This window comes from Eutrigla gurnardus, assembly GCF_963514095.1.
Source record: "Eutrigla gurnardus genome assembly, chromosome: 5".
Lineage (NCBI taxonomy): Eukaryota > Metazoa > Chordata > Actinopteri > Perciformes > Triglidae > Eutrigla > Eutrigla gurnardus.
Window position 1 is genome coordinate 4,452,763 of NC_139919.1, and position 27,563 is coordinate 4,480,325.

General features: G+C 42.5%; 1 protein-coding gene across 1 annotated transcript; it reads left to right on the forward strand.

The window, feature by feature from the left end:
- Nucleotides 1-1,118: 1,118 nt before the first annotated feature.
- Nucleotides 1,119-27,113, forward strand: LOC311013288 (uncharacterized protein; the record flags this gene model as incomplete). The annotated part of the gene is made up of 8 exons (XM_084009340.1): nt 1,119-1,254; nt 1,452-1,543; nt 18,624-18,698; nt 20,347-20,401; nt 25,351-25,438; nt 25,533-26,130; nt 26,347-26,506; nt 27,058-27,113. 6 exons carry the CDS (start codon nt 1,119-1,121, stop codon nt 25,855-25,857), a joined length of 771 nt encoding a protein of 256 aa, XP_083865466.1. The 3' UTR covers nt 25,858-26,130; nt 26,347-26,506; nt 27,058-27,113.
- Between the last annotated feature and the right edge of the window lie 450 nt (nt 27,114-27,563).

Genomic DNA, 27,563 nt, shown 5'->3' on the forward strand with positions numbered 1-27,563 from the left:
ATGAGGCGAGGTTCGTCTGTGAAAACAAAATGAACAGTTAAGATCGGTATCTACTGTTAACGCATGTATTTCTTTATACAGCAGAATGAAAGCATATTCTTTAAATCTTACCCTTGCTCCGGTTCGTAGCGCCTACAATTCGTCTCCGAGTTGTGAAGACGGCGTACTGCTTCCTGTAAAAGACCAACAACATACACTTAACAAAGCAACTTAACGTTACACTGGTTCCTCTCTCTTGTTCTTTTACAAGGCTACTATGCTACTTTTAGCTTGGACTATTAGCTTTTAAGCTACTTTTAGCTTGGGCTTGCTTTGCTAATTTTAGCTTAGCTAGCAATCACCGAACATATTCTTACCGCAATCTTGGGATTGTTCACCCGTCTTCTCTTCTTCGAGTTAACGTTAGTCTCTTCCACACACTGTTTCGTCTCCAAAGCAGCCAACCTGGAGTTTAGTGCGGCGAACTGCTCATTCACATCGGCAGCAAGCACAGCGAGCTGACGAGACAGGCCACTGATAGCATTCAGCAGATTCTTCTCGCCGGTCTGCGGACTCGCTGAAAGTGGTTGATCGCGTCCATGCAGAGGGGTTGAAGGGGAGCTGAATGCGAGACGCCGTCCAGCCATTATAGATCACGAAACCAACGCAGTTAAAACACAGAAGTGGAGTGAAAGTTCTGAGTACAGGTATAAAAACATGCCCGTCTTGCCCATGACCTCGCACGTGATTGGACAAGATGCCGACCTCGCACGTGATTGGACGAGGTCCCCGTGTCCTCGTACGTGCTCGTCCAATCACATGCGAGGTCATTGTTACACGGAAGAACTCGCGAGACGAGATCTATGATATAAACAGGCACGGTGTGGCCATGAAGCTCTGTGATAGAAACACGGTGTGACGTTAGTTGAATAATGGAAGTCCCAATACTGAAGAAAAGACCTCGGCGCTTCTGTGAACATTGCAACATTGAACTCTGTCATACACAGTATTTTGACCACAAAAAGCGCTTTTTCAAAAATGGAGTTTGGGAGAAAAAATCCAAAAGGGCTAAGTCAGATAACGTACAGAGCCTGCTGCTATCCAGTCATGACCCAACAGACGGGAGTCATGTACCGCCGATGTGTAAAGACCTCGAAGATAACTTGGCTGGACTTGGAGAGATTGATGGAAGTGAAATGCACTCCGAGGACCCAGAAAAAGAAGTGATGGAAGAATCTGAAGAAATTCACCCAGCGACTGACAGTTCAGACAACGGTAAGCACCACAATTTACCTGTTACACCTGTACAGCTGTGGGCTGCAGATATTGTAACTGTACCCGGTCTCCCCTTTAGATTGTCTAATATATGTGGTTGCTTTTCACTGTTGTGGTTATTGTAATAATAATTAATAATAAAATACGAATATCGCATTATAATGCATGACTGTATCTTCTGCACGGGTTGTTTCCAGACGAAACAGCAGATGACCAAAGCATTCATCTTTTCCTGGACTCCAGCGATTCAGAGTCAGTGCAAGATGATGAAGACATCTCCTGTTATGTGGTAAGCATGAAATTACCTTTGACTATTCAAGTATAGAGTTCCATACATGCTAATCCAGAGCTCAAACGGGAAAACCCAACATGTTTCACCCACATTATTGTATTCTACTCTCAGTACTACTACTGTTACTCTCAGTGTACAGTCTAAATTTCTGTTAGGGAACTATGAAAGCAACTAAAATAAACAATTGAATTATAAACACTTCCAACAATTCCCTGAATGTTCCCACAGAGTACTTTTAACAGGTTCATTGCACTAAAGCTAACTGTTTGAGATGCACATGATCTTCACTACAGCTTTAAAATCTTTTCATACTCAAATGGCCATATTAATGATGGTCTTTTCATACTCAAATTCTTTTCATACTCAAATGGCCATATTAATGATGGTCTTTTCATACTCAGATGGCCATATTAATGATGGTCTTTTCATACTCAAATGGCCATATCAATGATGGTCTTTTCATACTCAAATTCTTTTCATACTCAAATGGCCATATCAATGATGGTCTTTTCACTGTCAAAAGGCCATATTCATGCACTGAGTACAGTCGTTTGAGTGATGAGTATGGGCATTGCATGCGTTTTAAATGTGTACTTTACATTTGCATAGGATGAGTACGTGACTGAAGAGGGGGAAAGCCTTGCTGAGGAGCAGAGTGAAGATGGCGAGGGGCATGGAAGTGATCAGTCCAGAAGTGAAAAACCAGAAGACTTGTTGCTGAAACTTCTGGCCATGATGCTTTTGTCATGGCAATCAACCTTCAAGATTTCTGACAATGCCCTCACATCACTTCTTCTGTGCATCAAACACTTCATGTGGATAATTGGAAATGTTCTCTGTGCTAATTCTGTCACTGCCTTTGCAAGCAACATTCCAAAGACTTTATTCTCCTTGAGGAAATGGACTGGTATCCTCCGTGACAACTTCTTACAGTATGTGGTTTGTCCAAAATGTATGACAGTATACATGCTTACTGAAACCTACGAGCTCAGACGGGATGGCACAAAGGTTTGCAAGACTTGTGGTCACATCCCATTCTACAATCACCCATAGCAGAGGTCTGCATTAAGGAAGAAATGTGGCTCTGCCTTGTTAAGAAAGGCAAAATCTTCTAGCGGCAAAGAGTATGTTAATCCAATACGTTCTTACTGTTACAAGAGTGTTGTGCAGTCTCTGGAAGAACTTGTTAAAAGACCTGGGGCCTCATGTATCAATGTTGCGTACGCACAAAAACATGGCGTACGTAATTTTCCACACCAACGTTCAGATGTATCAAAAGTGAAATGAGCGTGGAAATGTGCGGTGTCCCACGGCAGCTTCATGGCTGGCGTACGCACGTTTCTACAGCTATTGTTCCTTTGGCGACACTCTGAGGTGATGCTGGGAAACTGTTAATTATGTGAAAACAATTAGTCCTCAGAGTAATGTGCACATCAGAGACACATTAATGGACAATTAACACACACGTGTTTGCAATCATATGGATGGATATAAAAGCATGCACAAAGTGATGAAAAAATGGCATTAACAATGGCAGCCTTGGCCTTGTTAGAAGACATCGCAAACGGTAACATCAGACGTGAGAGGGTGTTTAGAGAACGGGAGGATATGTTAGCAAATGACGACAACTGGCTCATGAGTCGTTTTAGGTTGCCGAGGCCAGTGTTACTGGAGCTGTGCGCAGAGCTGCGGCCGGCCCTAGAAAGAAACACAGCCAGGAGCCAGGGGTTGTCCGTGCCCACACAGGTGCTGACCACTCTGGGGTTTCTGGCAACAGGAGCCTTCCAGAGGGAACTGGCCGACCGGTCAGGAGTGTGCCAGTCCACTCTGAGCCGAGCCATGCCAGCGGTGTGGGACGGGATCATAAGAATGTCATCCAGGTACATCAAATTCCCATACAATGCTGTTGAACAGGCCAACATTAAAGCGCAATTTGCAGCAAGAGCCGGTTTCCCTAATGTAATCGGAGCTATTGACTGCACACATGTTGCTATAAAAGCGCCATCACAGGATGAATTTGTTTTTGTCAACAGGAAACATTTTCATTCAATAAATGTTCAAATAATATGTGATGCGCAAATGCAGCTCACCAACATCGTGGCAAGGTGGCCTGGTTCAACGCATGACTCGTTCATTCTTACTAATAGCATGGTTGGTAACAGGCTGGAGGCTGGCACGGTGCGCGATGGGTGGCTTCTCGGTGAGTAAATGTATCCGTTTAATTGCGCCCCGAATGTAAACCAGCACGATGCCCATTTGGGCACGTGCATTCAAATATGTGCATTTGTTTTTCCCTGGTGAAAATAGAGCTGCAGAGCTATCTAACAAGCCCTTTATTGTCTCCTTGTGTTCAGTATTTGTGTCGATAAACGCGTGCGTAAAGTTGGAAATGTCACACTGCAGTAGCCACGGCGCACTTCTGCAGTCATTAATATATATGATAATATAATATATAATATATTAATATCCTCCTTTCCCCCCTCCCGTTGCGGTCACGCTTCGGCGGTGGGCCGAAATCCTCCGCTTCACCTCCACTTTCACGTCGGACCATTTCTTTTTTATTTCAGGGAGTGTGCGCTGCTCCGACCCCACAGCGTTCACTGCCTCACACACACGCTCCCACTCACATTTCTTTTTTTTTGTGTTAATGCCTGATGAGAGGCTACCAAATAATACTGTTCTTCGAGTCTCGACTTAGTTTAAGAGCGTTTCGAGCTCAGACTCGGTGAAGTTGCGCTTCTTCCCTTTTTCATTTTGTAGATCTGATGGTGCAGAGAGGGGAATCCCCGGTGCAGGCCCTATTTAAATTAATTTGCATATTTAAATGGAGGCGTGGACAGGGAGGAGTTTAGCACTTCCACATGTGCGCTTAATTCCACGTTGATTGGGATGTACAAAGGAAAAGTGCTTGGATCCATGTGTACGCACACTTTGATACATCTGATTTTTTTTGTGCGTACGACAGTTTCTGGATTCTAGCGTACGCCATTTTTCAGTAGGAAATCCACACAATTCTTAGTACATGAGGCCCCTGGATTTGAAGCGAAATGTGAAGAATGGCGAAAGCGGAAAATACCTGAGGGTGTGTTAGGAGACGTATATGATGGGCAAGTATGGCAGGACTACCAGTATGTGAATGGAGAGCCTTTTTTAGCAGAGCCAAATAATTTGGCATTGATGCTGAATGTGGACTGGTTCCAACCTTTCAAAAATGCACCTTATTCAGTTGGAGCCATCTACTTGGTAATTTTGAATCTACCTCGTGAAGACCGTTTTAAGGAAGAAAATATGATTCTCGTTGGACTAATACCTGGACCAAAAGAGCCATCACTAAACATAAATGCTTTCTTAGACCCCTTAGTTGATGAGCTTCAAGAACTTTGGCATGGCATGATTCTGGAAGACAGCTCTTTCTTAGGACATCTGGGGCCTCATGTATCAATGTTGCGTACGCACAAAAACATGGCGTACGTAATTTTCCACACCAACGTTCAGATGTATCAAAAGTGAAATGAGCGTGGAAATGTGCGGTGTCCCACGGCAGCTTCATGGCTGGCGTACGCACGTTTCTACAGCTATTGTTCCTTTGGCGACACTCTGAGGTGATGCTGGGAAACTGTTAATTATGTGAAAACAATTAGTCCTCAGAGTAATGTGCACATCAGAGACACATTAATGGACAATTAACACACACGTGTTTGCAATCATATGGATGGATATAAAAGCATGCGCAAAGTGATGAAAAAATGGCATTAACAATGGCAGCCTTGGCCTTGTTAGAAGACATCGCAAACGGTAACATCAGACGTGAGAGGGTGTTTAGAAAACGGGAAGATACCGGTATGTTAGCAAATGACGACAACTGGCTCATGAGTCGTTTAAGGTTGCAGAGGCCAGTGTTACTGGAGCTGTGCGCAGAGCTGCGGCCGGCCCTAGAAAGAAACACAGCCAGGAGCCAGGGGTTGTCCGTGCCCACACAGGTGCTGACCACTCTGGGGTTTCTGGCAACAGGAGCCTTCCAGAGGGAACTGGCCGACCGGTCAGGAGTGTGCCAGTCCACTCTGAGCCGAGCCATGCCAGCTGTGTGGGACGGAATCAGAATGTCATCCAGGTACATCAAATTCCCATACAATGCTGTTGAACAGGCCAACATTAAAGCGCAATTTGCAGCAAGAGCCGGTTTCCCTAATGTAATCAGAGCTATTGACTGCACACATGTTGCTATAAAAGCGCCATCACAGGATGAATTTGTTTTTGTCAACAGGAAACATTTTCATTCAATAAATGTTCAAATAATATGTGATGCACAAATGCAGCTCACCAACATCGTGGCAAGGTGGCCTGGTTCAACGCATGACTCGTTCATTCTTACTAATAGCATGGTTGGTAACAGGCTGGAGGCTGGCACGGTGCGCGATGGGTGGCTTCTCGGTGAGTAAATGTATCCGTTTAATTGCGCCCGGAGTGTAAATCAGCACAATGCCCATTTGGGCACGTGCATTCAAATATGTGCATTTGTTTTTCCCTGGTGAAAATAGAGTGGCAGAGCTATCTAACAAGCCCTTTATTGTCTCCTTGTGTTCAGTATTTGTGTCGATAAACGCGTGCGTAAAGTTGGAAATGTCACACTGCAGTAGCCACGGCGCACTTCTGCAGTCATTAATATATATGATAATATAATATATAATATATTAATATCCTCCTGTCCCCCCGCCCGTTGCGGTCACGCTTCGGCGGTGGGCCGAAATCCTCCGCTTCACCTCCACTTTCACGTCGGACCATTTCTTTTTTATTTCAGGGAGTGTGCGCTGCTCCGACCCCACAGCGTTCACTGCCTCACACACACGCTCCCACTCACATTTCTTTTTTTTTGTGTTTATGCCTGATGAGAGGCTACCAAATAATACTGGTCTTCGAGTCTCGACTTCGTTTACGAGCGTTTCGAGCTCAGACTCGGTGAAGTTGCGCTTCTTCCCTTTTTAATTTTGTAGATCTGATGGTGCAGAGAGGGGAATCCCCGGTGCAGGCCCTATTTAAATTAATTTGCATATTTAAATGGAGGCGTGGACAGGGAGGAGTTTAGCACTTCCACATGTGCGCTTAATTCCACGTTGATTGGGATGTACAAAGGAAAAGTGCTTGGATCCATGCGTACGCACACTTTGATACATCTGATTTTTTTTGTGCGTAGGACAGTTTCTGGATTCTAGCGTACGCAATGTTTCAGTAGGAAATCCACGCAATTCTTAGTACATGAGGCCCCAGGTTTACAGAGCAGCGCTGCGTTGTCTTTCATCAGATATCCCAGCAACTCGAAAATGTGGAGGCTTTGTTGGACATGGAGCATACAGAGGTAATTGAAATATTCAAACATTCTTTGCTATAATTAATAAACATTGAAATTGATCATTGAATCAGTAAAACCAATATGTAGATGTTTACATTGTTCATTTTTTAATGGATAGTAGTTGGTCTGTTTCATTGAATGTTCAAATATAAATATGTGTGTGTAACGTATTGCATTTTACTTATTTGCAGGATGCCACAAGTGTTTGAAGACGTTCAGCAAGAAAGACTTTGGTGAAAAAATGGACTACTCCGGCTTTGAGCGGTCTTCATGGGAGCCACGCACGTCAAAGGATCACAAACGCTATGCTGGACTATCCAAACGGGCAAGGACTAAGGCAGAACAGAAAAGAATTGAACGCAAATATGGAGCTAGATGGTCAGAACTTTTCCGCTTGAGTTACTATGAAGCCATCAGATTTGTCGTCATAGATCCAATGCACAACCTTCTCCTTGGTACAGCAAGACATGTATTCAGACTGTGGACAGAACTAGGAATTTTAACAACAAAAAGCCTTGATGAACTTCAAGCTAGAGTGGAAAAAATCAAAGTACCTTATGAGGTTGGAAGAATTCCCTTACGGATTTCATCTGGATTTACAGGATTTACAGCAGATCAGTGGAAAAACTGGACAACCATTTACTCACTGTTTTGTCTGAAGGGGCTTATCAACAACAGACACTATGACATGTGGTTTGACTTTGTGCAGGCTTGTATCATACTCTGCTCCAGAGTCATATCTATCAATAGACTGGAACTAGCAGATGGATACCTGCAGACATTTATCTCAAAATTTGTCGAACTGTTTGGCCCATTGCACTGCACCCCCAACATGCATCTGCATCTTCATTTGAAAGAGTGCATGTTGGATTACGGACCTGTTTATTCTTTTTGGTGTTTTTCATTTGAGCGTTTTAATGGTATACTGGGAAAGTTTAATAACAATAGGGCAATTGAAGTCCAGATTATGAGGCAGTTTCAGCAGAGCCAACAGCTTCATATGCCATGGACATGTGAATATGGTGCTGAATTTGCCAGTATTTTAGGAAGACAAATGGTTGGGACTTTGTCATGCAGTGACACAGCTGATATGCTTTATGTGAAGCACAGTGTGTTGGTGTCAGCAGAAAGACTTCTCTTAGAAAACTGTACAGTGGTGCCTTTGTCTCCATTCCACCAGACAATCTTGGATGAGCCTGACAGACATGCAATGTTGACAATGTATCATCAAATGTACCCTTGTGTCACTGACGTTGACTGTTTTGCCATGACATGCAAACGGGTAACATATCTGAATGTAACTTACTCAATTGATGGGTCTAGAGCAGAAAGGTCAGCATATGTATATGCTAAGTGGTGTGGAAACACTAATAGTTTTGAGGAACCCATCCTTGACCCTCTAGCAGAACTACGACCAGCCATTATAAAGCAGTTTATAGTTGTTAATGTTGTGTCAAAAGGTACTGCATTTAAACATGTTATTGCACAAGTTTCCTGGCTTCATCCCCATCCGGACAGACATTTTTATGGAAAGCCAATAGAAGTTTGGAGCTTGCAGGGAACAGACACGTCATACCCAGCATCATTTCTGCCTGTTGAGCGCATTGCTGGGAGATGTGTGGTTAACACATCCACTGTGCATTTAAGCAAGACCAAAGAAAGGGTCACTGTAGTCATGCCACTATGCAGTGGTTGAGCTCTAGGAGACTGTGATGTTGTTTGCATGAATGTACATTTTACCTTTGTGGCAAAGCCTGATTAAAAGTAATTGTTGAAGCAAATAGTTTTGTGTATCTTTGAATGAAGATGAAATGAAGTTATATCTTTGAATGAAGATGAAATTAAGTTAACACCTTTCAGAAAAATGTCACCTGGGGTGAAACTCCCCCTGCTACCCTGATTTGCATTTGTATAGCTCACAGCATTTTCATTTACATGTTAAAGCCTCCCCTAGGATTACGGGGAGGGGGGTCATGGGGGGACAACTGCCAAGCAAGGCCCACGTCAATTCCCGGCAATTTACGTCAGTTTTCGGTGTTTCCTGCAAATTGCCGTTTGCAGTCGTAAACCTGAACTTCCACGTCAATTTACAGGGCCGCTAACTGACGTAAATCCCACTTTTCATGCAGTGCAGATTCTTTGCGGAGGTAGTGTTTTTGCGAACGGGAGATTTATGAAATGTTTAAGTACATTTCTGTGTTGAAATACCTGCTTATATTTACTGTTTAATATGTGAAATATGATTAAAATCATATGCCTTAGTCAACGTATTTGTGCAATATTCTTATGCTTAATTTTCAACTGACGCCACTTTCTTTCTGTGCCTGGGGGATTACACCTATGAAAATGATTATTCATTCAGTGCGTTACTTTGTGAACTACGGGAGTTGAACCCCTGTCGCCCGCACCGTGGGTGGCGTTGCTAACCATTACACCACAGTGTCGCTCTTCAAGGCTGAAAATAAAGACTTATTACCTTTAGATTAATAGACTGTTTCATTCAGTTATACACATTAGATCGGGCGGTAATTGTCTGCCACGCCAACTATCGCTACTTTGCTGCAGTTACGTTGCTCCGTTTTCTCAGGATGAGCTCGTTTTCTACATAAACACTCAGTAATATCTAATGACGCTCTCCCCGTTGCCATGGTGAATCGTAGTATCGGAGCTCCATTGATGATGGCTTTATAGAGTCGGCAGGCACGCGCGTAACTCAGAGTTTACATACTCAGAGTTGACTGAACTAATTCAAAACCGCTGTTCTGAAACCGAAAACTCAGAGTTGCCCATCTCAGAGTTGGTCAACTCAGAGTTCAGTGTTAGGTTCAGAGTTTGTTGAACCTGCTTTGTGAAACGGGCCCCTCATTTAGTTTCCCTACCAACACATTCTCACTCTTCACTCTTTCAAAAAACGCTTGACATGGAACGTTTCCCTCTCACTGTCAGGGATGACATGTTTGTTTCCACTTGTTACATGCAGTGTGTCTTTTCAAAATAAATGTTTGTGTTGACAGGAAGTTAGATTTAGCCAACAAAATCACGTAGTGAGGTTGACGCCTCACATCACTACCAAGTTACTAACGACTCACGTCACCACCAAGTTACTTAGGACTTGCAAACTGGTGATATACTAACAACTAAAGTCACCAGCGAGAGAAAAACCACTCACATCACTACTGAGTTACTAACAACTCACATGATTACCAAGTTACTAACACGGTCACATACCAACGGCTGATAGTGTCCCCCGTGTGAAACTAAATGTAAATGTGGACATTTTGTCATGTTAGTCGTAAGTAATGTGAAACGTTAGTGTCGCTAGTCTCGTGACTCGTTCTTCATGTAACAAGTGCATATTGACAAGTCATCACTGACACATGATATAGCGACACTCAAGGGGAACGTAGAGTATTTTTGTAGTCATGCAGTTATTTTATTTAACACAATATCACTAACATGTCTGGGTATTGAGCAGATAACTGGAGTCAGGATGTGGTTAGCTTAGCTAAAGCTAGCTAGAGCAAAAGCTCTGGACACATGGAGCAAAGAGTTATCCTAGCTCTGTCCAAGGCCCATACATCTCAGATGCCTGAGACATACATATGTTGCCTTTCATAATGGCCAGAATATAACTGTCTTTATAAATGCCATTCATATTTAATTTGGACAGAAGATTACAAAGCAGGTGCTCATTTATAAATAATAAGAACACAATAAGACGTCAGTTGGAGTCAATGCATCTTCAACAACCTTGTCCAGAATAAAAACCTTGTATGACAAATCAAGGGGGAAAAATGGTCTATGGTCATGAACTTTGGGTCATGACCGAAAGAATAAGATCCCGGATACAAGCGGTCGAAATGAGCTTCCTCCGCAGGGTGGCGGGGCGCTCCCTTAGAGATAGGGTGAGGAGCTCCATCACACGGGAGGAGCTCGGAGTAGAGGCGCTGCTCCTCCACATCGAGAGGAGCCAGTTGAGGTGGCTCGGGCATCTGTATCGGATGCCCGAGCCACCTCAAGCCTCAGGCATGCCCCACCGGGAGGAGACCCCAAGGAAGACCCAGGACACGCTGGAGTGACTATGTCACCCGGCTGGCCTGGGAACGCCTTGGGGTCCTCCCGGAGGAGCTGGGGGAAGTGTCCGGGGAGAGGGAAGTCTGGGCGTCCCTGCTCAGGCAGCTGCCCCCGCGACCCGGTCCCGGATAAGCGGAAGAAAATGGATGGATGGATGGATGGAAGGGGGAAAAAAACATTATAAGGCTTTTATTCTGAAAGAGGAAGCATTGAGTTAAACATAAGCATTACCATTTTTCATGTCTGTGACATGTTCTACAGATATAGACATCAAAACTATATTAATGCTGATAGGGTGTCAATACACTGTCAAAATATCGTGCCTGAGCTGTACCTGAGCTCCATGTAAACCTTTAACATGGTGAATCTTGTTCATTTAAAATGTACACAAAGAAATGTGAAAGTAAGAATTTTTACAGAAAGTCAGCCAGATTAGACTTACTGTCTACTACCATTAATCAAATAGTGTCAGCATATAGATATGTTGCAGGATGTAGGATCATTTATTCTGTAATTATATATTAATTCAAATGTAACTTCACCAGCAACAGAAGATGCCAGCTGATGATGACTAAGTTCACTGCTACTGTCTTTTTTTAAACAATCTTTAAATGACAAATTACTTAAATGTCCCATATTATACTGTTTTTCATCAATCCCACACAGCTGAATTTCAGCTGTCTAAAAGTTGCTCAAATGAGCTCTGCTGAGAACAGGCTGTTTCTGTGCCTGCACCTTTAAATGCTTATGAGCTCTGTCTGTCATCGCCTACTTGGAGAGAGAGGGAAAGGATGCCACTTACGCTAGCAGCAGCATGCGCCAATGTTTACTTGGATGTATCACTACCCAGCCAACATGTACATGTGGGCCCCATATGGGTTACAAAGGGGCTGCATGGGTACCAAGTGGGCATGGGCTTGAACTGGGCAAATTGTCTGGGCCCCATATGGTTTCAGTAACATGGGTCCTATATAGGAAGCCCATATGGTCAGCCCACATGGGTCCCATAGGGGATATGAGTGGGCAAAGTGGGCATGGGATGGAAGTAGGCGAGTAATGTGGGCCCCATATGGGTTACCTAACCTGAGCCCCACATGGAAAGCCCATGTGGGCCAACTCTAAGGGCCCCATAGGGGATATAAGTGGGCAGAGTGGGCATGGGGTGGAACTGGGTATAATTTCTTGGGCCCCATATGGTTCCTTCAACATGGGCCCACAAGGGAAGCCCATGTGGGCCCTTAAAGGGATAAGAGTGGGCTAAGTGGGCATTGGCTGGAAGTAGGCAAGTTGTGTGGGCCCCATGTGGTTTCAGTAACATGAGCCCCACATGGGCTTCCCATGTGGGCCAACTCTAAGGGCCCCATAAGGGATATAAGTGGGCAGAGTGGGAATGGGGTGGAACTGGGTAACATTATCTGGGACCCATGCTGTTTCAGTAACATGGGTCTCACATTGGAAACCCATTTGGGCTGACTGTATGGGCCTCATAAGTAGGGTTGGGCATCGTTTGGATTTTACCGATTCCGATCCCGATTCCGATCCTCAGTTTCGATTCCTGTTCTAAACGATTCTCGATTCCGATTCTTTGAGGTGCAGGTCAACAGGTCCAGTGTTGCCACAGTTACTTTGAAAAGTAGTACTCTTGACTTCACTTAACTTAAATAATTGTTTGCATATTGTAATGGCAGTAACATCATGAATGAACATTTTATGAATATTGAACCGGCATTAGAGCAGCAAGGAGTGTTTTTTATGGAACAAATGAGCACAGTCCTAAAGTATGAGCGGCGTGATGACGAAGGGAGGGGGCGGGGCCAGCAAGCAGCGAGACATTTCTCCACTAAACACTCAAGAGAGACTCCGCTCGCATTTCAGCACAGACTGAGTTACGCCTGGTCCACACTGGATGCGGAAGCGCCGCGGCGCGGCGCGCTGCGCTGCCGAAAATCGCGAGCGATCCGCGCACCCCCCGTTCAGACCAGACGCGTATTTCTCCGCGGCGGTTGACAAGCGCTTCTGCTCAGCTGCTGTTCATTCAGAGCTATTTTTTTCCATTAAACCCCATACAATTAATACGCCATGTTTCTGTAACCAAGAAGTTTGTACACTTCTTGTATTTATCCGAAAGAGAGCGAGAGAGAGAGAGAGGGACACACACACAGACAGAGAGAGTGTATGGTAGTAGACAGTAGTAGTGCAGATATACCGTTGAATGACACATTTTTCTTATCTACTCTTCACATTTATTAAATGTATTGTCTCTTCCTGTTTCCGACAGTGCGAGTTTAGATACACAAATATGATCGCGTTTGTCAATCGCGGTATTTTATTTTGAAAATTGCTTTTATTTTGAAAATTGACCGGATTGTCTCGTGTTTCTCTGTGTGATTTCCTGCCAGAATTGACGCGTTCACTCGCGGCACGCGCAAAAAATAGAGCAGACGGCGAAACGATCGCTTCACAGCGCGGGAGGGCCGCGCGTAGTCGCGGCGCTCCGCGTCCAGTGTGAACGACACCATAGCTTAACAGGGGCGCCGAATGGAAGCGGGCTCCGCTACGCGTCTATTCGCGGCGCTTCCGCGTCCAGTGTGAACCAGGCGTTAGCAGGAGCTCCGTGAAATCGGGAACTCGTCTTGTTTATTAACACGCTGCGCCTTTTCACCGTCACCGGACGGGACCTGCTCGTTTAATGTGGTCGTGCCATGCTGTGACTCTAAGGCTACGTTCACACCGCAGGTCTTAATGCACAATTCCGATTTATGGCTCAAATCCGATTTTTTGTTTGGCTGTTCACATTACCTCTTTAAATGCGGCCTGTCTACGGATTGCTGTGTGAACAGCTCACGCTCCTGAAGTGACCCGCATGCGCAGTTGATCATTGATGACATCACGCCACAGCGGTGTTTATGGAAGCGAACATGGCAACGGCAACCGGTAACGTGGGACTGTATGGCTTCATGCTAAAAACAGTGTGTGGCGGCAGCCGGCAAATTTGTGAGCGGGTGATTGCACGAAGGAGGAAGAGGAGAAAGAAAATTCACATTTTAATGTCCTCCATGTTTGTTTTGGCTCCCGCCCGCTTTTCAATCAACTTTATTTGTCATTCATTTACAAAACAGTGCAGCGCGGGTCAGAATGACGTCAAAGTCGCATTAAATGCGACCTGGCTGTTCAGACTGCGGTCGCATTCAAAAAAATCCGATACGTATCCGATTCAGTACCACATTTAAATGTGGCCTGAATCTGATTAGAAAATGTCAGATTCAATGCGACTTGTGCTGTTCACATTGTCAAAAGCAAATCAGATATGGGTCACATATGAGCAAAAAAATCAGATTCAGGTCACTTGTAACTGCGGTGTGAACGTAGCCTAAATGTTTTTTCAAGTTTGACGTTGTATTCTTGAAAGTAGACAACACTTTGTTGTTAACACAGAGTGTACAACGAACCTTTATATTGCCATCTTTTGCTGAGATGAAGTCGAAATAATGCTTGTATTTCCAGCTGGAAAATGCGTATCTCTCCCCCTCCATTGTTTACGTTTCTGCCGGTAAAGCCGACTACACGCGACCGTCCGTGAAGGTGTCGGCTAACATACGTCACTCCCGAGACGCACGAAGAAAGCAGATCTTTTTTTTTACTGACAAAAATAGTAACGCGCCGTGTATTTGGATAAGTAACTTTAATCTGACTACTGGTTTGGCAATAGTAGCGCGTTAGACTACTCGTTACCGATCGTTCTATCGCGGAGTCTCCGCACGCCGGGCGGAGTAATACAAACAAACTAGTGTGAGCGGAGTAAAACAAACAAACTAGTGCGGACGTTTAAGAACCGAAAAAAAAGGATCGCAATTCCAACAGCTTCTTAACGGTTCCGGAACCGGAGGTTAGGAACCGGTTCCTATTTGGAACCGGATCTCGATGCCCAACCCTACTCATAAGGGATATGAGTAGGCTAAGTGGGAATGGGCTGGAAGTAGAAAAGTTGTGTTGGCCCCATATGGGTTCAGTAACATGCGCCCCACATGGGAAGCCCATGTGGGCCTACTCTATGGGCCCAATAAGGGATATAATTGGGCAAAGTAGGCATGGGGTGGAACTTGGTAACAATATTTGGGACCCATGTTGCTTCAGTAACATGGGCCCCACATGGTAAACCCATGTGGGCCAACTCTAAGGGCCCCATAAGGGATATAAGTGGGCAGAGTGGGAATGGGGTGGAACTGGGTAACATTATCTGGGACCCATGCTGTTTCAGTAACATGGGTCTCACATTGGAAACCCATTTGGGCTGACTGTATGGGCCTCATAAGGGATATGAGTAGGCTAAGTGTGAATGGGCTGGAAGTAGAAAAGTTGTGTTGGCCCCATATGGGTTCAGTAACATGCGCTCCACATGGGAAGCCCATGTGGGCCTACTCTATGGGCCCAATAAGGGATATAATTGGGCAAAGTAGGCATGGGGTGGAACTTGGTAACAATATTTGGGACCCATGTTGCTTCAGTAACATTGGCCCCACATGGTAAGCCCATGTATGCCTACTTTATGGCCCCCACAAGGGATATAAGTGGGCAGAGTGGGAATGGGGTGGAACTGGGTAACATTATCTGGGACCCATGTTGCTTCAGTAACATTGGCCCCACATGGTAAACCCATGTGGGCCGACTCTATGGACCCCATAAGGGATATAAGTGGGCAGAGTGGGAATGGGGTGGAACTGGGTAACATTATCTGGGACCCATGTTGCTTCAGTAATTTTATTTTTTGTATTTTCTACAGTTATGCTCACCCCAAATTTGCACGAATTTTGTCAAATTTTAAAGGGCTGCAGTTCGGGCCCCAGAGCACCTGGCCCCAAATTTTGGGCACACACTCTTGGCCCCAGGATTAAGCAAACCAAATTTGATGCATGTACGTATTGGGGAAAATGTTTCCTCTTTTTTTTAGAGCACAAAGGGTCTCGGATTTAGACACTCTTACAAGACGCAGTCTCAGAAGTGAGTTTTGAGACCAATTTTTTTTAAGCTTCTGGGGGGCTGAGGCTGGCATATTTCAATCCAGACTTGTTTCAGGGCAGGTGCTAAATATATTAGGTTGTGTGAAATTCACAGGGGCACCTCATCTTGACCCCCTGATCCCAAATCTATAGCTCCTCCAGTGCTCGTTCCTCGGGCCACATAGCAACACACTCTGCAGTTGCCATCAGTGTGCAATTTTATTGCTAAAATTGCTCTTAAAATTGGAATTGTACTAAAAAAGACACAAAAAGGCCTTCTTTTGGGGGACTTTTTTGTGTAACAGCAATTTGGATGCACAAGAACCAGCACCTTCATATTCACCACCTCAGGGACTGAATGGTGCATGTATGTAGTGTAATGTAGAACTGACAAAATAGGGAAAAGGGGGCCTCAAAGGTAATCTGAAACTGCTTTTTGGAGTCTATTTCACGTAGGAGAAAGACACACACCAAGGCCACTATAATCGCCACCACTTAGGCGTAGCCTGGTGCAATTTTGGTGCTAAAATTGCTTTAAGAATTTGAATTGTGCTAATAGGCCCGCTTTTTGGGGCCTATTTCGGGTAGGTGCAATTCAGATGCATGAACCCAATGCAGTCTCGGAAAGCATCCTTTGAAGGAATGATCCAATTTTGGGACTGACTTTAATTAGAAAGTCAAAGAGACAGTTGCATGACCTAGGGGAAAAATGTATGTTCAAGTAGTGCTATACTGGCCAAAGGTTAGACAGCTTTGTAATGCTGTGTTGTTTTTAGATGTGTTTTTTTTTCTGCTGAACTCTGTTCCATTTATTGTTTGCATCAAATCCCAGTTAAACATTGGTGGACTATCTTTTATAACCATAATTAACGTAAATACAGACATGATGATACATGGACATGTGAAACATTCTCAGTTCAGAATAAAACAGGGTATGAACCCTGATTAAAATCTACAGGCTATATTTTCCTTCTTAATAACTCTGTGTGACTGTAGACATGAAAGCAGCTGTTAGGTGTGCTGTAACAAGGTGAAATGCGCCTCAATTTTTTTGGGACCGACTGCCACTGGTGTGAGACTGGATTGTTACTGCTCTGTATTCATACAGTCAATATTACAGTCGAACTTGCAAAACAACATGACAGCGTTGTCATCAGCATTATCTTGTATGCTGTGGCATGTTCGGGAGGCGGCTTGTGGTTGGACAGGCTTGTAAGGAGAGCTGGCTCTGTGGTTAGCACAGACCTGATCAAACTGTAGACCGATTGCTGGTGAATGGTTTGAGAATTTTAGTGCTCTCTTACCTTTGACACATCTATCACACATTGCGGGGAAAAAACACACAACACAAGTAAGCAGCTGCAGTTCTGTGGGGCAGAAGCAGAATGGAATGGAATGGCCAGGCAGGTTGAAGCTGATAACTCATGGTGTGTGGATGACTGTCTACAGCAGCATATCCTTATGCCACTGGATAGCCTATAGATTTTCACAGTAATAATTGTATTTGCTTACAAAGAGATACAGAATACAGAATAATAAAAAAAAAAAAATAATAATAATAATATATATATATATGTATGTAGGCATATATATATATATATATATATATATATATTATACTGAATAAAAACTTATACGGAATAAAAAATAATATGAATAAAGTCTATTTTTAAATAAAAATGTGTTATTATTTTTCAGGGCACAAGGTTTTTGCTTTAAATTTAATTATGTTTCTTAAAAACATACTTTCAGAAGATCCAAGATCAGCCCCCTGTCATTTTTTGTGTGAATTATTTATCTGTTGTTGTTGTTGTTGTTGTTGTTGTTGTTGTTGTTGTTGACATGTGCTGGCATATTCATTGCTCCATAGTTTATGTGCAGGAACATTGTGTTTGACAAATGGTGTGATGTTATTCTAAGAAGGCAGACGCTGTGGCCAGGCTTTTCAAAATTAGGAGTTTAGGTCATGCGTATTGCAACTTACGGAAGCCCTAAACGGTCATGCATACATATATTTTATTTCCTCCGTTTTCCCGTGATAACGAGATAATTCCTCCGTTTTCTCGTGATAACGAGATAATTTTCATCCGTTTTCTCGTGATAACGAGATAACAAATGAAACGTGATAGGCGAGGTTTCAAATTCGGTAAAGTTGGAAAGATATTCACAGATTCGAACTGACCATAAAGAGACCCTTGATGTGTGTAGTGATTTTGGAGTCTCTGTCGGCCTACTGTATAACAGTGGAGTTATTGATTGTCATGCAATTTGCAGACGGTCCCTGCGCACTCGCCCGGCTGCCGGTTGCGCATGGAGATCAATGTTCTCTGTTCAGCTCGTAGGACGGCTTATTTATGTAAAAAATCGGGGTTTTGGTGCTTGTAGCTTGTAGTCTATGGTATTACGGTGAGACAGAGGCATCATTTGTGTTTGAAAAACGTTTCACTTTCACTGATCCCGGAAGTTCGACTCTGTGAATATCTTTCCAACTTTACCGAACTTCAAAATGATCTCGTTATCACGGGAAAACGGGTGAAAAATTATCTCGTTATCACGAGAAAACGGAGGAAATAAAATATATGTATGCATGACCGTGTAGGGCTTCCGTAGCAACTAACGGTCACACTGCGCGCTTTTATTTTGAATTTCTTCGGAACAGCGCCGAGAGCAACAAAGAGCAGCAGCCCGCAGTGTAGCAGCAGCCCGCAGTAGCAACAGCACGCTTTCGACACTGGTGAGTAGCATACCTGTCTCTCTATTATGTAAAATTCTTGTATTAAACCATCATTACTATCGAAGTATTGTGAGCTTAGACACTGGGGAATTTGCAAAAACGCTTGTTTGAACTCAGCTAATGTTCTAGTGAGTGTTTTAGCTAACTTAAGCTAATGTTGGTAGTTAGGCCTAATCAACCTAATTAGTCGACATAACGTTACTGGTTTTTATACAGCTCCTCTCGAAATCAAAGGCAGAATAAACAATTTCGAATACAATAATGCAAGCTGAATTAGCTCAGCAGCCACATGGCGGCTCTTTTTGTTGCCACTGCTGCAAACGTTATGTAATCAACAGCGCTGCTGCAAATAATCCCCAAACGCAATAAATTCGCACTCACTACGCAGTCAGAGTCGATGACGAATTATGTTTATAAGTAACAGCCAACATTGCCACCGAAAATTGCGAGACATGTTAAACACACTGCGCCAGGTGTCAGGTGTACGCACTGACACTGTGCTGACAGACAACCTCTAGTGCAGTGCAGTGCTGTCAGTGTCTCTGCTTGAAGCGCACCAGATTGACTGATGACAATAGCTGCACTTAAACACAAGCCTATTTGTTCTGCATGAACATTTAAAAAAAAACTTTAAGCAAGAAGCTCTGGATGTTCGTATTGTTCTCATAATTGTACTTGTAACATTTAATATAATATGAAAGGCTAGTGTACACTGTTAGACTGAGAGGGGGAAAAAACAGGAGTCTGTAAAATGCATTTATGTTATCTGATTTTATTTTATTTACTCATTAAGCATTTAAAATGTGAAAATTGTTTTACTGATGACAGGAAATAAAAACAACATAGTTAATATGACATAACCTGTTAACTCTGCCTAAATGCATTGATTTGGTCTCATTTATTAAGTGTTTCATGGGCATGAAACAACGTTGTGATTTATCAAACATATATTTCTTCAAAATCGCTGGTTTACTTATTCAAGTTAATATAAGATGATGTGGAAAATGGCAGTAAAAATGGCAGTAAAAATGGTCAGGAATGTTCAATTTCTGCACAAATTTGCTTTTCTCATGATTTATAGATAAGGCCCTTTATGAATTGGGTCACAATGGTTGGTCATTGTTGTTAAAATGGGTCCCCGGGAAAAAGGTTTGAGAAAGAATGATTTAATGGATAGTTCTGACAATTTAACTAGACTGACCATGCTCGCCCTTTGTTAAAACAAATCATTCAGTTTAGTTAAAGTCCAGAAGCATTATTCTGCAATAGTACATCTAGGCCTATCGGTGTTCATCCTAGCTCTTATTTATGAGAGTGCCATTAATTAACAGCTTAATGTAGCTGCCAAGGAGTCAAGGAGTTTATTTTATAGTCTTATCAGTTAAAATGTGTGAATGCACCTGACATAATTACTAAGAAAAAATATGACAAATCCAAACAAAATAAGAACTCTCCCATTGTTCTATTTCTAGGCTGGCTATATAGTTTTCATCTACAAGTGTGTTAAAATTGTGAATTTAACCTGAAATGTTATTTTATAGTTGGTGGGTGAATGTTAACCACACAGTATTTACCTGTGAAAAAACATGAATTATAAAAAGTGCCTCCTGTTGACTTCTCTCAACCATTGTCTTCCTGTCACATTTAGATTTGTCCAGATCACAGTTGTTCACACACTGTTGGAAAGTGTTCTTCTTTGCCACGTAAGTAATTTGAATGTAATAGTTTGCCATATATGCCTGTTGTCGGTTCATGCTCATTTGTCATTTTCAGTTCTGATATTATTGCACTTGCAAGCTCAAAAATTGTAGTAGGCTATGTGAAGTGCATGATGGTGGACAGTCGCTGCCTCCCTCTGCTCAGTTTCATTCATTCTGTAAGCATGTGTGTGTAAGATGAGGAAGGAAAGAACAGGGTCAGCAGACTTTCCAGTGCTAGTGTTTTGATTGATGGCCACAAAATTGGATTAAATTAGATAGAATAGTTTTGTTTGTTTAAGGTTACTTCTAAAATAATATTAACCCTTGTGCACCCCTTTAAAAAAGTAATGTAGAGATCCCTCTCTGTAAAAATGTTCCCCTCCTAAAAGTGCTGTAAAAATATTATTTATTAATATTTTTTTCCACTTTTATTGAGTCAGATCTTTTCACCAACTCGTCCTGATCATAACTATTACATTTTCATTAATTTCAAAAATAATTTGAACCTTTTAATGCCATTTTTGGAATATAAAACCAGATTTCCTTGTGAAATAAACACAAAAATATTTCAGCCACTGAGTAGTGGGTAGTTTTAGTAGGTAAGTTTCCCACTTAATGATGTTAAGTTGAACCACCTCAAAGAAGGCTAAGAGTTGAATTTGATTTTAGATTAGACCTACAGTTTACATTATATTTTTGTTTAGTGGGCTTTGTTTACATGGGAGGCCTACCAGTTAACTCAAACCAATTGAACGAAATGATGATGTAGTACAAGCCATTTTACATGTGGGAAACACTATGGTTTCTGTGTATTTTAGTGAAATGGATTACTTCCATGGCAATTCAAGGACAAGGAGGAGGATAATCAAAGCTAGAGTGCAGCAGCATTTATTGACCCTTGCCATGGAGGCTGTGGACCAGGCAGATCAGGTTGTGGACCAGGCAGTGCTGGCGGTGGACCAGGCAGATCAGGCTGTGGACCAGGCAGTGCAGGCGGTGGACCAGGCAGATCAGGCTGTGGAACAGGCAGATCAGGCTGTGGACCAGGCAGATCAGGCTGTGGACCAGGCAGTGCAGCCAGTGGATCAAGAAGTGCAGGCAGTGGATCAAGTAGTGCAGGCGGTGGACCAAGAAATGCAGGCAGTGGATCCGGATGTGCAGGTTGAGGAATATATGGAGAACAATGCTGATGAGGCTGTAAATCTGCAGTTGGACTTTGACAGTGATGATGACTTGTGTAGTGTAGATGTGTAGTGACTGTGATGAAGATCCTGCCTGTGATTTTACTGAAGAGGAACCCCACTCTGATGCGAAGAGGAAACTAGCTGAATGGGCAGCTAACCGTCAGGTGTCTCATTCTGCACTGTCAGAGTTACTAGCAATACTCTTGGAGCTAGGTCTGGATGTACCCAAGGATCCCAGAACTCTCCTCGGTACAGTGAAAGATTGTGTGGTCAAAGAGATGGGACAGGGAAGTTACTACCACTTTGGGCTTGCAAATGCAATACTGTCGGAACTGAAAATGACAAATGAGCATGAACTGACAACAGACACATTGACTATTCGTGTGAATGTTGATGGGCTGCCTCTTTCAAGGAGCTCTAATATGCAGCTGTGGCCTATTTTAGGTCAAATAGTTGAACTACCAAAAGCAAAAGTGTTTATCATAGGTGTATATGCAGGTCCCTGTAAACCTGAATCTGTGAACGACTACATGCATGATTTTATTGAAGATTTAAAAGCCATCACAACAACTGGTGTAATGTTAAGTGGGAAACAATGTCGCACTTCCAGATGCTTTTATTTGTGACACTCCAGCAAGAGCTTTTTTAAAATGTATCAAAGGTCATGGTGGCTATACTTCTTGTGAGCGTTGCACACAGTATGGCATTTATGTTGACCGTAGAGTTGTGTTTCCAGACATGGATTCCAGCCTGAGGACAGACACTCAGTTTGAACAAATGTCTGATGAAGACCACCATCACTCTAAATCACCTCTCCAGGGGCTAGGCATTGGTATGGTTTCTGCCTTTCCTCTGGACTACATGCATTTAGTTTGCTTGGGCATTGTGCGTAAATTGATTGCTCTGTGGTTTAAGGGGCCATTGCAATGTCGGGTTCCATCTTCTGTCCTTTCCGCTATCTCTGATCACTTGAAACTGTGTAGACAAAGCTTACCCCGGAGCTTCTCCAGAAAGCCAAGATCTTTGTCCGAGTACAGCCAGTGGAAGGCTACAGAATTCAGGCAGTTCTTATCATATACAGGGCCAGTTGTGCTTTTTCAAAGATTGCCCAATCAACATTACAGAAACTTCCTGGTTTTGTCATGTGCTATGAGAATACTTCTGTCTCCTCTGTGTAGAGAGTTCTGTGGTTTTGCCAGAAAATTGTTAAGATTCTTTGTTACCAACTTTGCTAAGATATATGGGACGAAATGTCTGGTTAACAATACACACAGTCTTATACATTTAGCAGATGATGCTGAAAAATATGGCCCTCTGGATTCAGTTTCATGTTTTCCTTTTGAGAATTATTTGGGACAGTTGAAAAAAATGGTGAGAAGACCACAGGGTCCTGTGCAACAAATTGTCAGACGTGTCTATGAAAGGCAATTATTTCCTCACATGTTGAAAGACATGCCTGAAGGTGTTGAACTGAAACAGCCCCATGCATCTGGACCACTGCCAACAGATTTTTCCATGCATCAGGGTGTTCAATATAAGATGTATAAACTCAAAGACACAATAATCTCAAACTCCAGTGGTTCCAATTGTTTTGAACTGGGGGGCAGAGTTGCAATTGTGAGGAACATTGTGCATTCCACTGCAGAAACACATGTAGTGTATGAACTTTTTGAGACAGGGGCATGTTTTTTCAACTACCCCGTTGATTCGACATGTCTTGGAGTTTGTTTACTATCAAAACTGTCTGGTCAGCTTGCCAGTGCTCCAGTAGCAGACTTCACAAAATCACTGCTGTTATTGCCTCTTCGGAAAATGTTTGTGGCTTTGTCTCAGCTACACAGCACATAACATGATGAACTTTGCAGGATGCCCTCATTCAGTGTGGTGGAGTTTGTGGATGAAATTAACCCTGATGGCTGCATCAGAGTGGTTCGAGGGCACTGACGGAAAATTATGCTGGTGGCCACCAGCCACATTGCTCAATGTGACCAAGGCCGTGAAAGAGGGCACACCACCAGCTCAAAACTGGATTCTGTGTAATGTGCGTGTGATGGGAAATGCAGGTAACTTTGATTTTCCTCATTAACTACTGCTCTATTTCCTTTACTTACTTTAAAGCCCCTGTGATCCCCAACTTATTCTTTTTTGTGTTGATTTTTCTCTACAAGGTCTCTGAGCTAATTGGTCAAGGGCTTGTGTAGCCGCAGATCGTCATTCCAAACAAGCAGGATCACACCGAACTCGATTCATTCAATTCAATTGATTTCAGTCCTCACATGTGATAGTTGTAGGTGTGCTCTTGTTTGGTTGGATACCTGCAACCACACTATCCCTCTGCAGATTAGACATCTGCTTCATATTATGTATACTGTATGTGCATGTTTTTTCCAATTAATACTGGTTTCAGGGCTGCAAAGTAGGGGTGTAGCGAATCGCTGTTGCTTCGTGGTTCGTACAGACCAGGGTTCGCCCACATGTGATCTGCGTACTAAATGAAAGTGTGAAATACTGTTTACAGCAGAGGTTGTACTAGATTTTTTCGTTGTCATAAAAATCCCATCATAATCTATTTTTACCCATCATTTTAATTTTTGTTTTTTAATGATAAAGATCTAATCAATAGCATTTCATTTTCATTGTTTCAATTTTAATTAATATTCAATCCAAACAAGCTATAAATTGTGCATTTATAAGGACATGAACAGACACCACACCGCGCCTTCACTTATGTCAACACCAAAGCAGATGAATGACTTTTTCTCCACTAAAACCACTGACTGGCCACTGTGCTTAACCAGTAATATATGAACAATATAATTTTACAAAATAAAACAATTGCTATTAAAATATGAACAAACCATTCGCAAGAAATCAGCTGAATTGAACTCAGTTTACCTGCTGTTGCCTGAACTCAGTGTCACACCTTCGTCCCGGTCCACATGGACTACATCAGTCCCTCTTTTTTCATCTGTTTTATCAACACTTTCTCCGTTATTGGGCGTTTTGAAGAAAGTTTGGACACTTGGGTACCATGACATTTTGCCGTGTGAAGCCAACGAGGTCATGCATCAAGACTAGACAATAGCTAATTAATGTGCGCACTCGCCACCAACTGGGCAGGAGTGGTAATTACAATCTGTCAAAGTGATAGATGGCCTTCAGATTTTTCCATCACTGTTTTAAAAAAACGGTCAATGACGGATAATATTCTATTAACGTGACCCCCGTTTTAGAGTTTAAGTTACAAGATCCCTGAATCTTGATGCAGAGCTGCAGTGGAAGGACGACAGATGCGCACTGTGTTTCTCTCTGCAGCTCATGTCTGTGTGACAGCAGAGGAAGAGGAAGATTGACTTATTTAAAAGCCATCACACTTCTATCAAGTGAATTCCTGACCATGACTTTGCACATTTACAGCGGTGTAACTGGGAAACTGTGCAGGCTGTCGTCACAGAAATACATCATTAGATTGTGATGTTTATTCTAATTTCGGTGATTTATTTACTTCTTCACAGAGCTAGAGTTATATTATATATTATATATATATTATATTTACCATAGTAATAACTACAGACAGTCAACTCTAATCTATTCTTTTTTCCTCATTTGCTGATCTGAAAAAATGAACTGAATCATGACTCAAAACTGTGATGTGATCCAAATTGTGAATTTTGTGATCCGCGACACCTATTTTAAATTCATATGGAAATCTAATTCTATTTTAATATCTGCTTCACTCCTTTTATTTTGTGTCATTGTATTTTACAGCCACTTATGCAGAGGCCAGGGTAAAGCTACATCAAGCTGAGTATACATCAGACCTGACAGACACCGAAGATGGCTTGACAAAGAGAAAGTAGGTGTTTGTGGGGGAATACAGGTTAAAGGTCATTTCCATAATATAGAGGCAGTATGGTTTACCTTATATATCTTCATATTAACCTCTCTAGGGCAAGGGCAAAACTCTTCCAGAGTCAGAGCAAGCAACTAGAATCAAGTGAGCATTCTGATTCAGAGGAGGAACTTCCACCCACTCCCCCAGAAAAACTCCTTGGGCCAGCAGCAAAGAAAATGACCAGCCGGATCACCATCCCCACTGTCCAGCAGGTCGCCAGCCCCACTGCCCAGCGAGTCGCCAGTTCCACTGTCCAGCAGGTCACCAGCCCCACTGCCCATCGAGTCGCCAGTTCCACTGTCCAGCAGGTCGCCAGCCCCACTACCCATCGAGTCGCCAGTTCCACTGTCCAGCAGGTCGCCAGCCCCACTGCCCAGTGAGTCGCCAGTTCCACTGTCCAGCAGGTCACCAGCCCCACTGCCCAGAGGGTTGCAAGCCCCAGTTGTGAAGCCATGTTCTCTAAACTTCTTACAATTGTAGAAGAAATTAAGGAGACCCAGAAAGTTCATTGTAAGATGCTAAATGTCCTGCTGAAGAAGCAAGATGCATCAGTGATGGAGGTTCCTGATGGAGTGGTCTTCCCGCTGCAAACTCAAGCAGATATTGAGGCTCTTGAGGAGAAACTGGGGGACCGCAGTCTAATGTCTGCTGTTGTAAGTTTTTTTTGTTTGTTTTTAAAAAAAGTTTTTTTCCAAATTGATTTGCATTAGCCTACAAAACAAAAATATGTATTACATTACAGTAAATTACATAAAGGCTACAACTTCAAATGTTTAGTTGACTTTCCGGCTGAATTTTTAAATCTTTGAAGCTTATTGTCTTGGCAGTTAATGTAAGCCTTTTTTTCTCCTTTTGGCTCTCATCCCTAGGTTGCCATGGTGGCAGATATAGGGGGCACAAGTGTAGATGATGCAACGAGGCGAATTATGAAATACATTCTGTCAAACGAGCTGGCATTGGACTATAACATGTTTGGCCGTCACGGGAAAAAGAAGTTTAAGGACTTGCGTCTTTTCAACGTTGTGTATGGTAAGTAAATTAGAGAAGTTCTTCAACTAATGAAAATCATTTGTTGAAGAACATTCCATCTGCAGGGATTAAAGTTCTCCGTCGCCCCGACGGATTTCCGTCAGTTGGAAAAATGAGAGGAAAGAATATTAGAATATTTGACATAGCACAAAAAATAATATTATATATTATATATATTAACATTAACCAATGTTGCTGTTAATAATTGACATAGGCCAGCCTGCAAAAATAAAAAAAATAAATAATCCAATTTTGATGTAGTATACTGAAAAAAATCATTTTTCAATTAAATAAAAAATGTGGTTTGTTTACATTACAAACATGGCATTTAAAGGGTTAAAAAATATGACAATTATTGAGTATTTGGTATTTTTGTTTATGGCTCAAGTTGATGAAATACAAAAAAAAAAAAAAGTATTAAAATGTTTTGGGACATTAATACCCCTAAGTGCAGATTATGCGCTTTCGGTGGTTAAGAAGGGGCTGGGGATCGGAGGGTTAAAGAGAATATGTTTTTAATGTTAGCTCATACTGTCAACCAAATTTTACAGAGGCTCTTAAAAAGAATTCATTGACGGCACAGGTGAACCAGCAGGAAGCAGAGAGGGCACTGTCGAAATGGTTCACTGGGGCAAGAGACAGAGGAGGACGAAGGGCATCCAGACAGCCAGTGCCAAATTAAACAGTACTGAGCAGTGGTGGAATATGAGTGAGTGCAGAAAATTTGTGTTCAGGTACAAGTACAGTTACACCGTTTAAATATTACTCAGTTACATGTAATACTACTAAAGTAAAGAACCTATCTTCAAGACTAACTTGTAATATTACATTGTTTTCTTGCCAATGTTGGCTAAAAAGTTTGCAAAATGTTGACAAACTGTTACATTGATTTTCTGGAACAATTATTTTCATTACCAATAAATCTGTTGATCATTTTGTCTATTAATCAGCAAAATATTTGGTCCATAAAATGTTATATGTGACTGAAAACCAGAAAATATTCATAAATAAAAAGTTGAAATCAGAGAATGTGGCCATTTTTTAAATTAGATAGAGC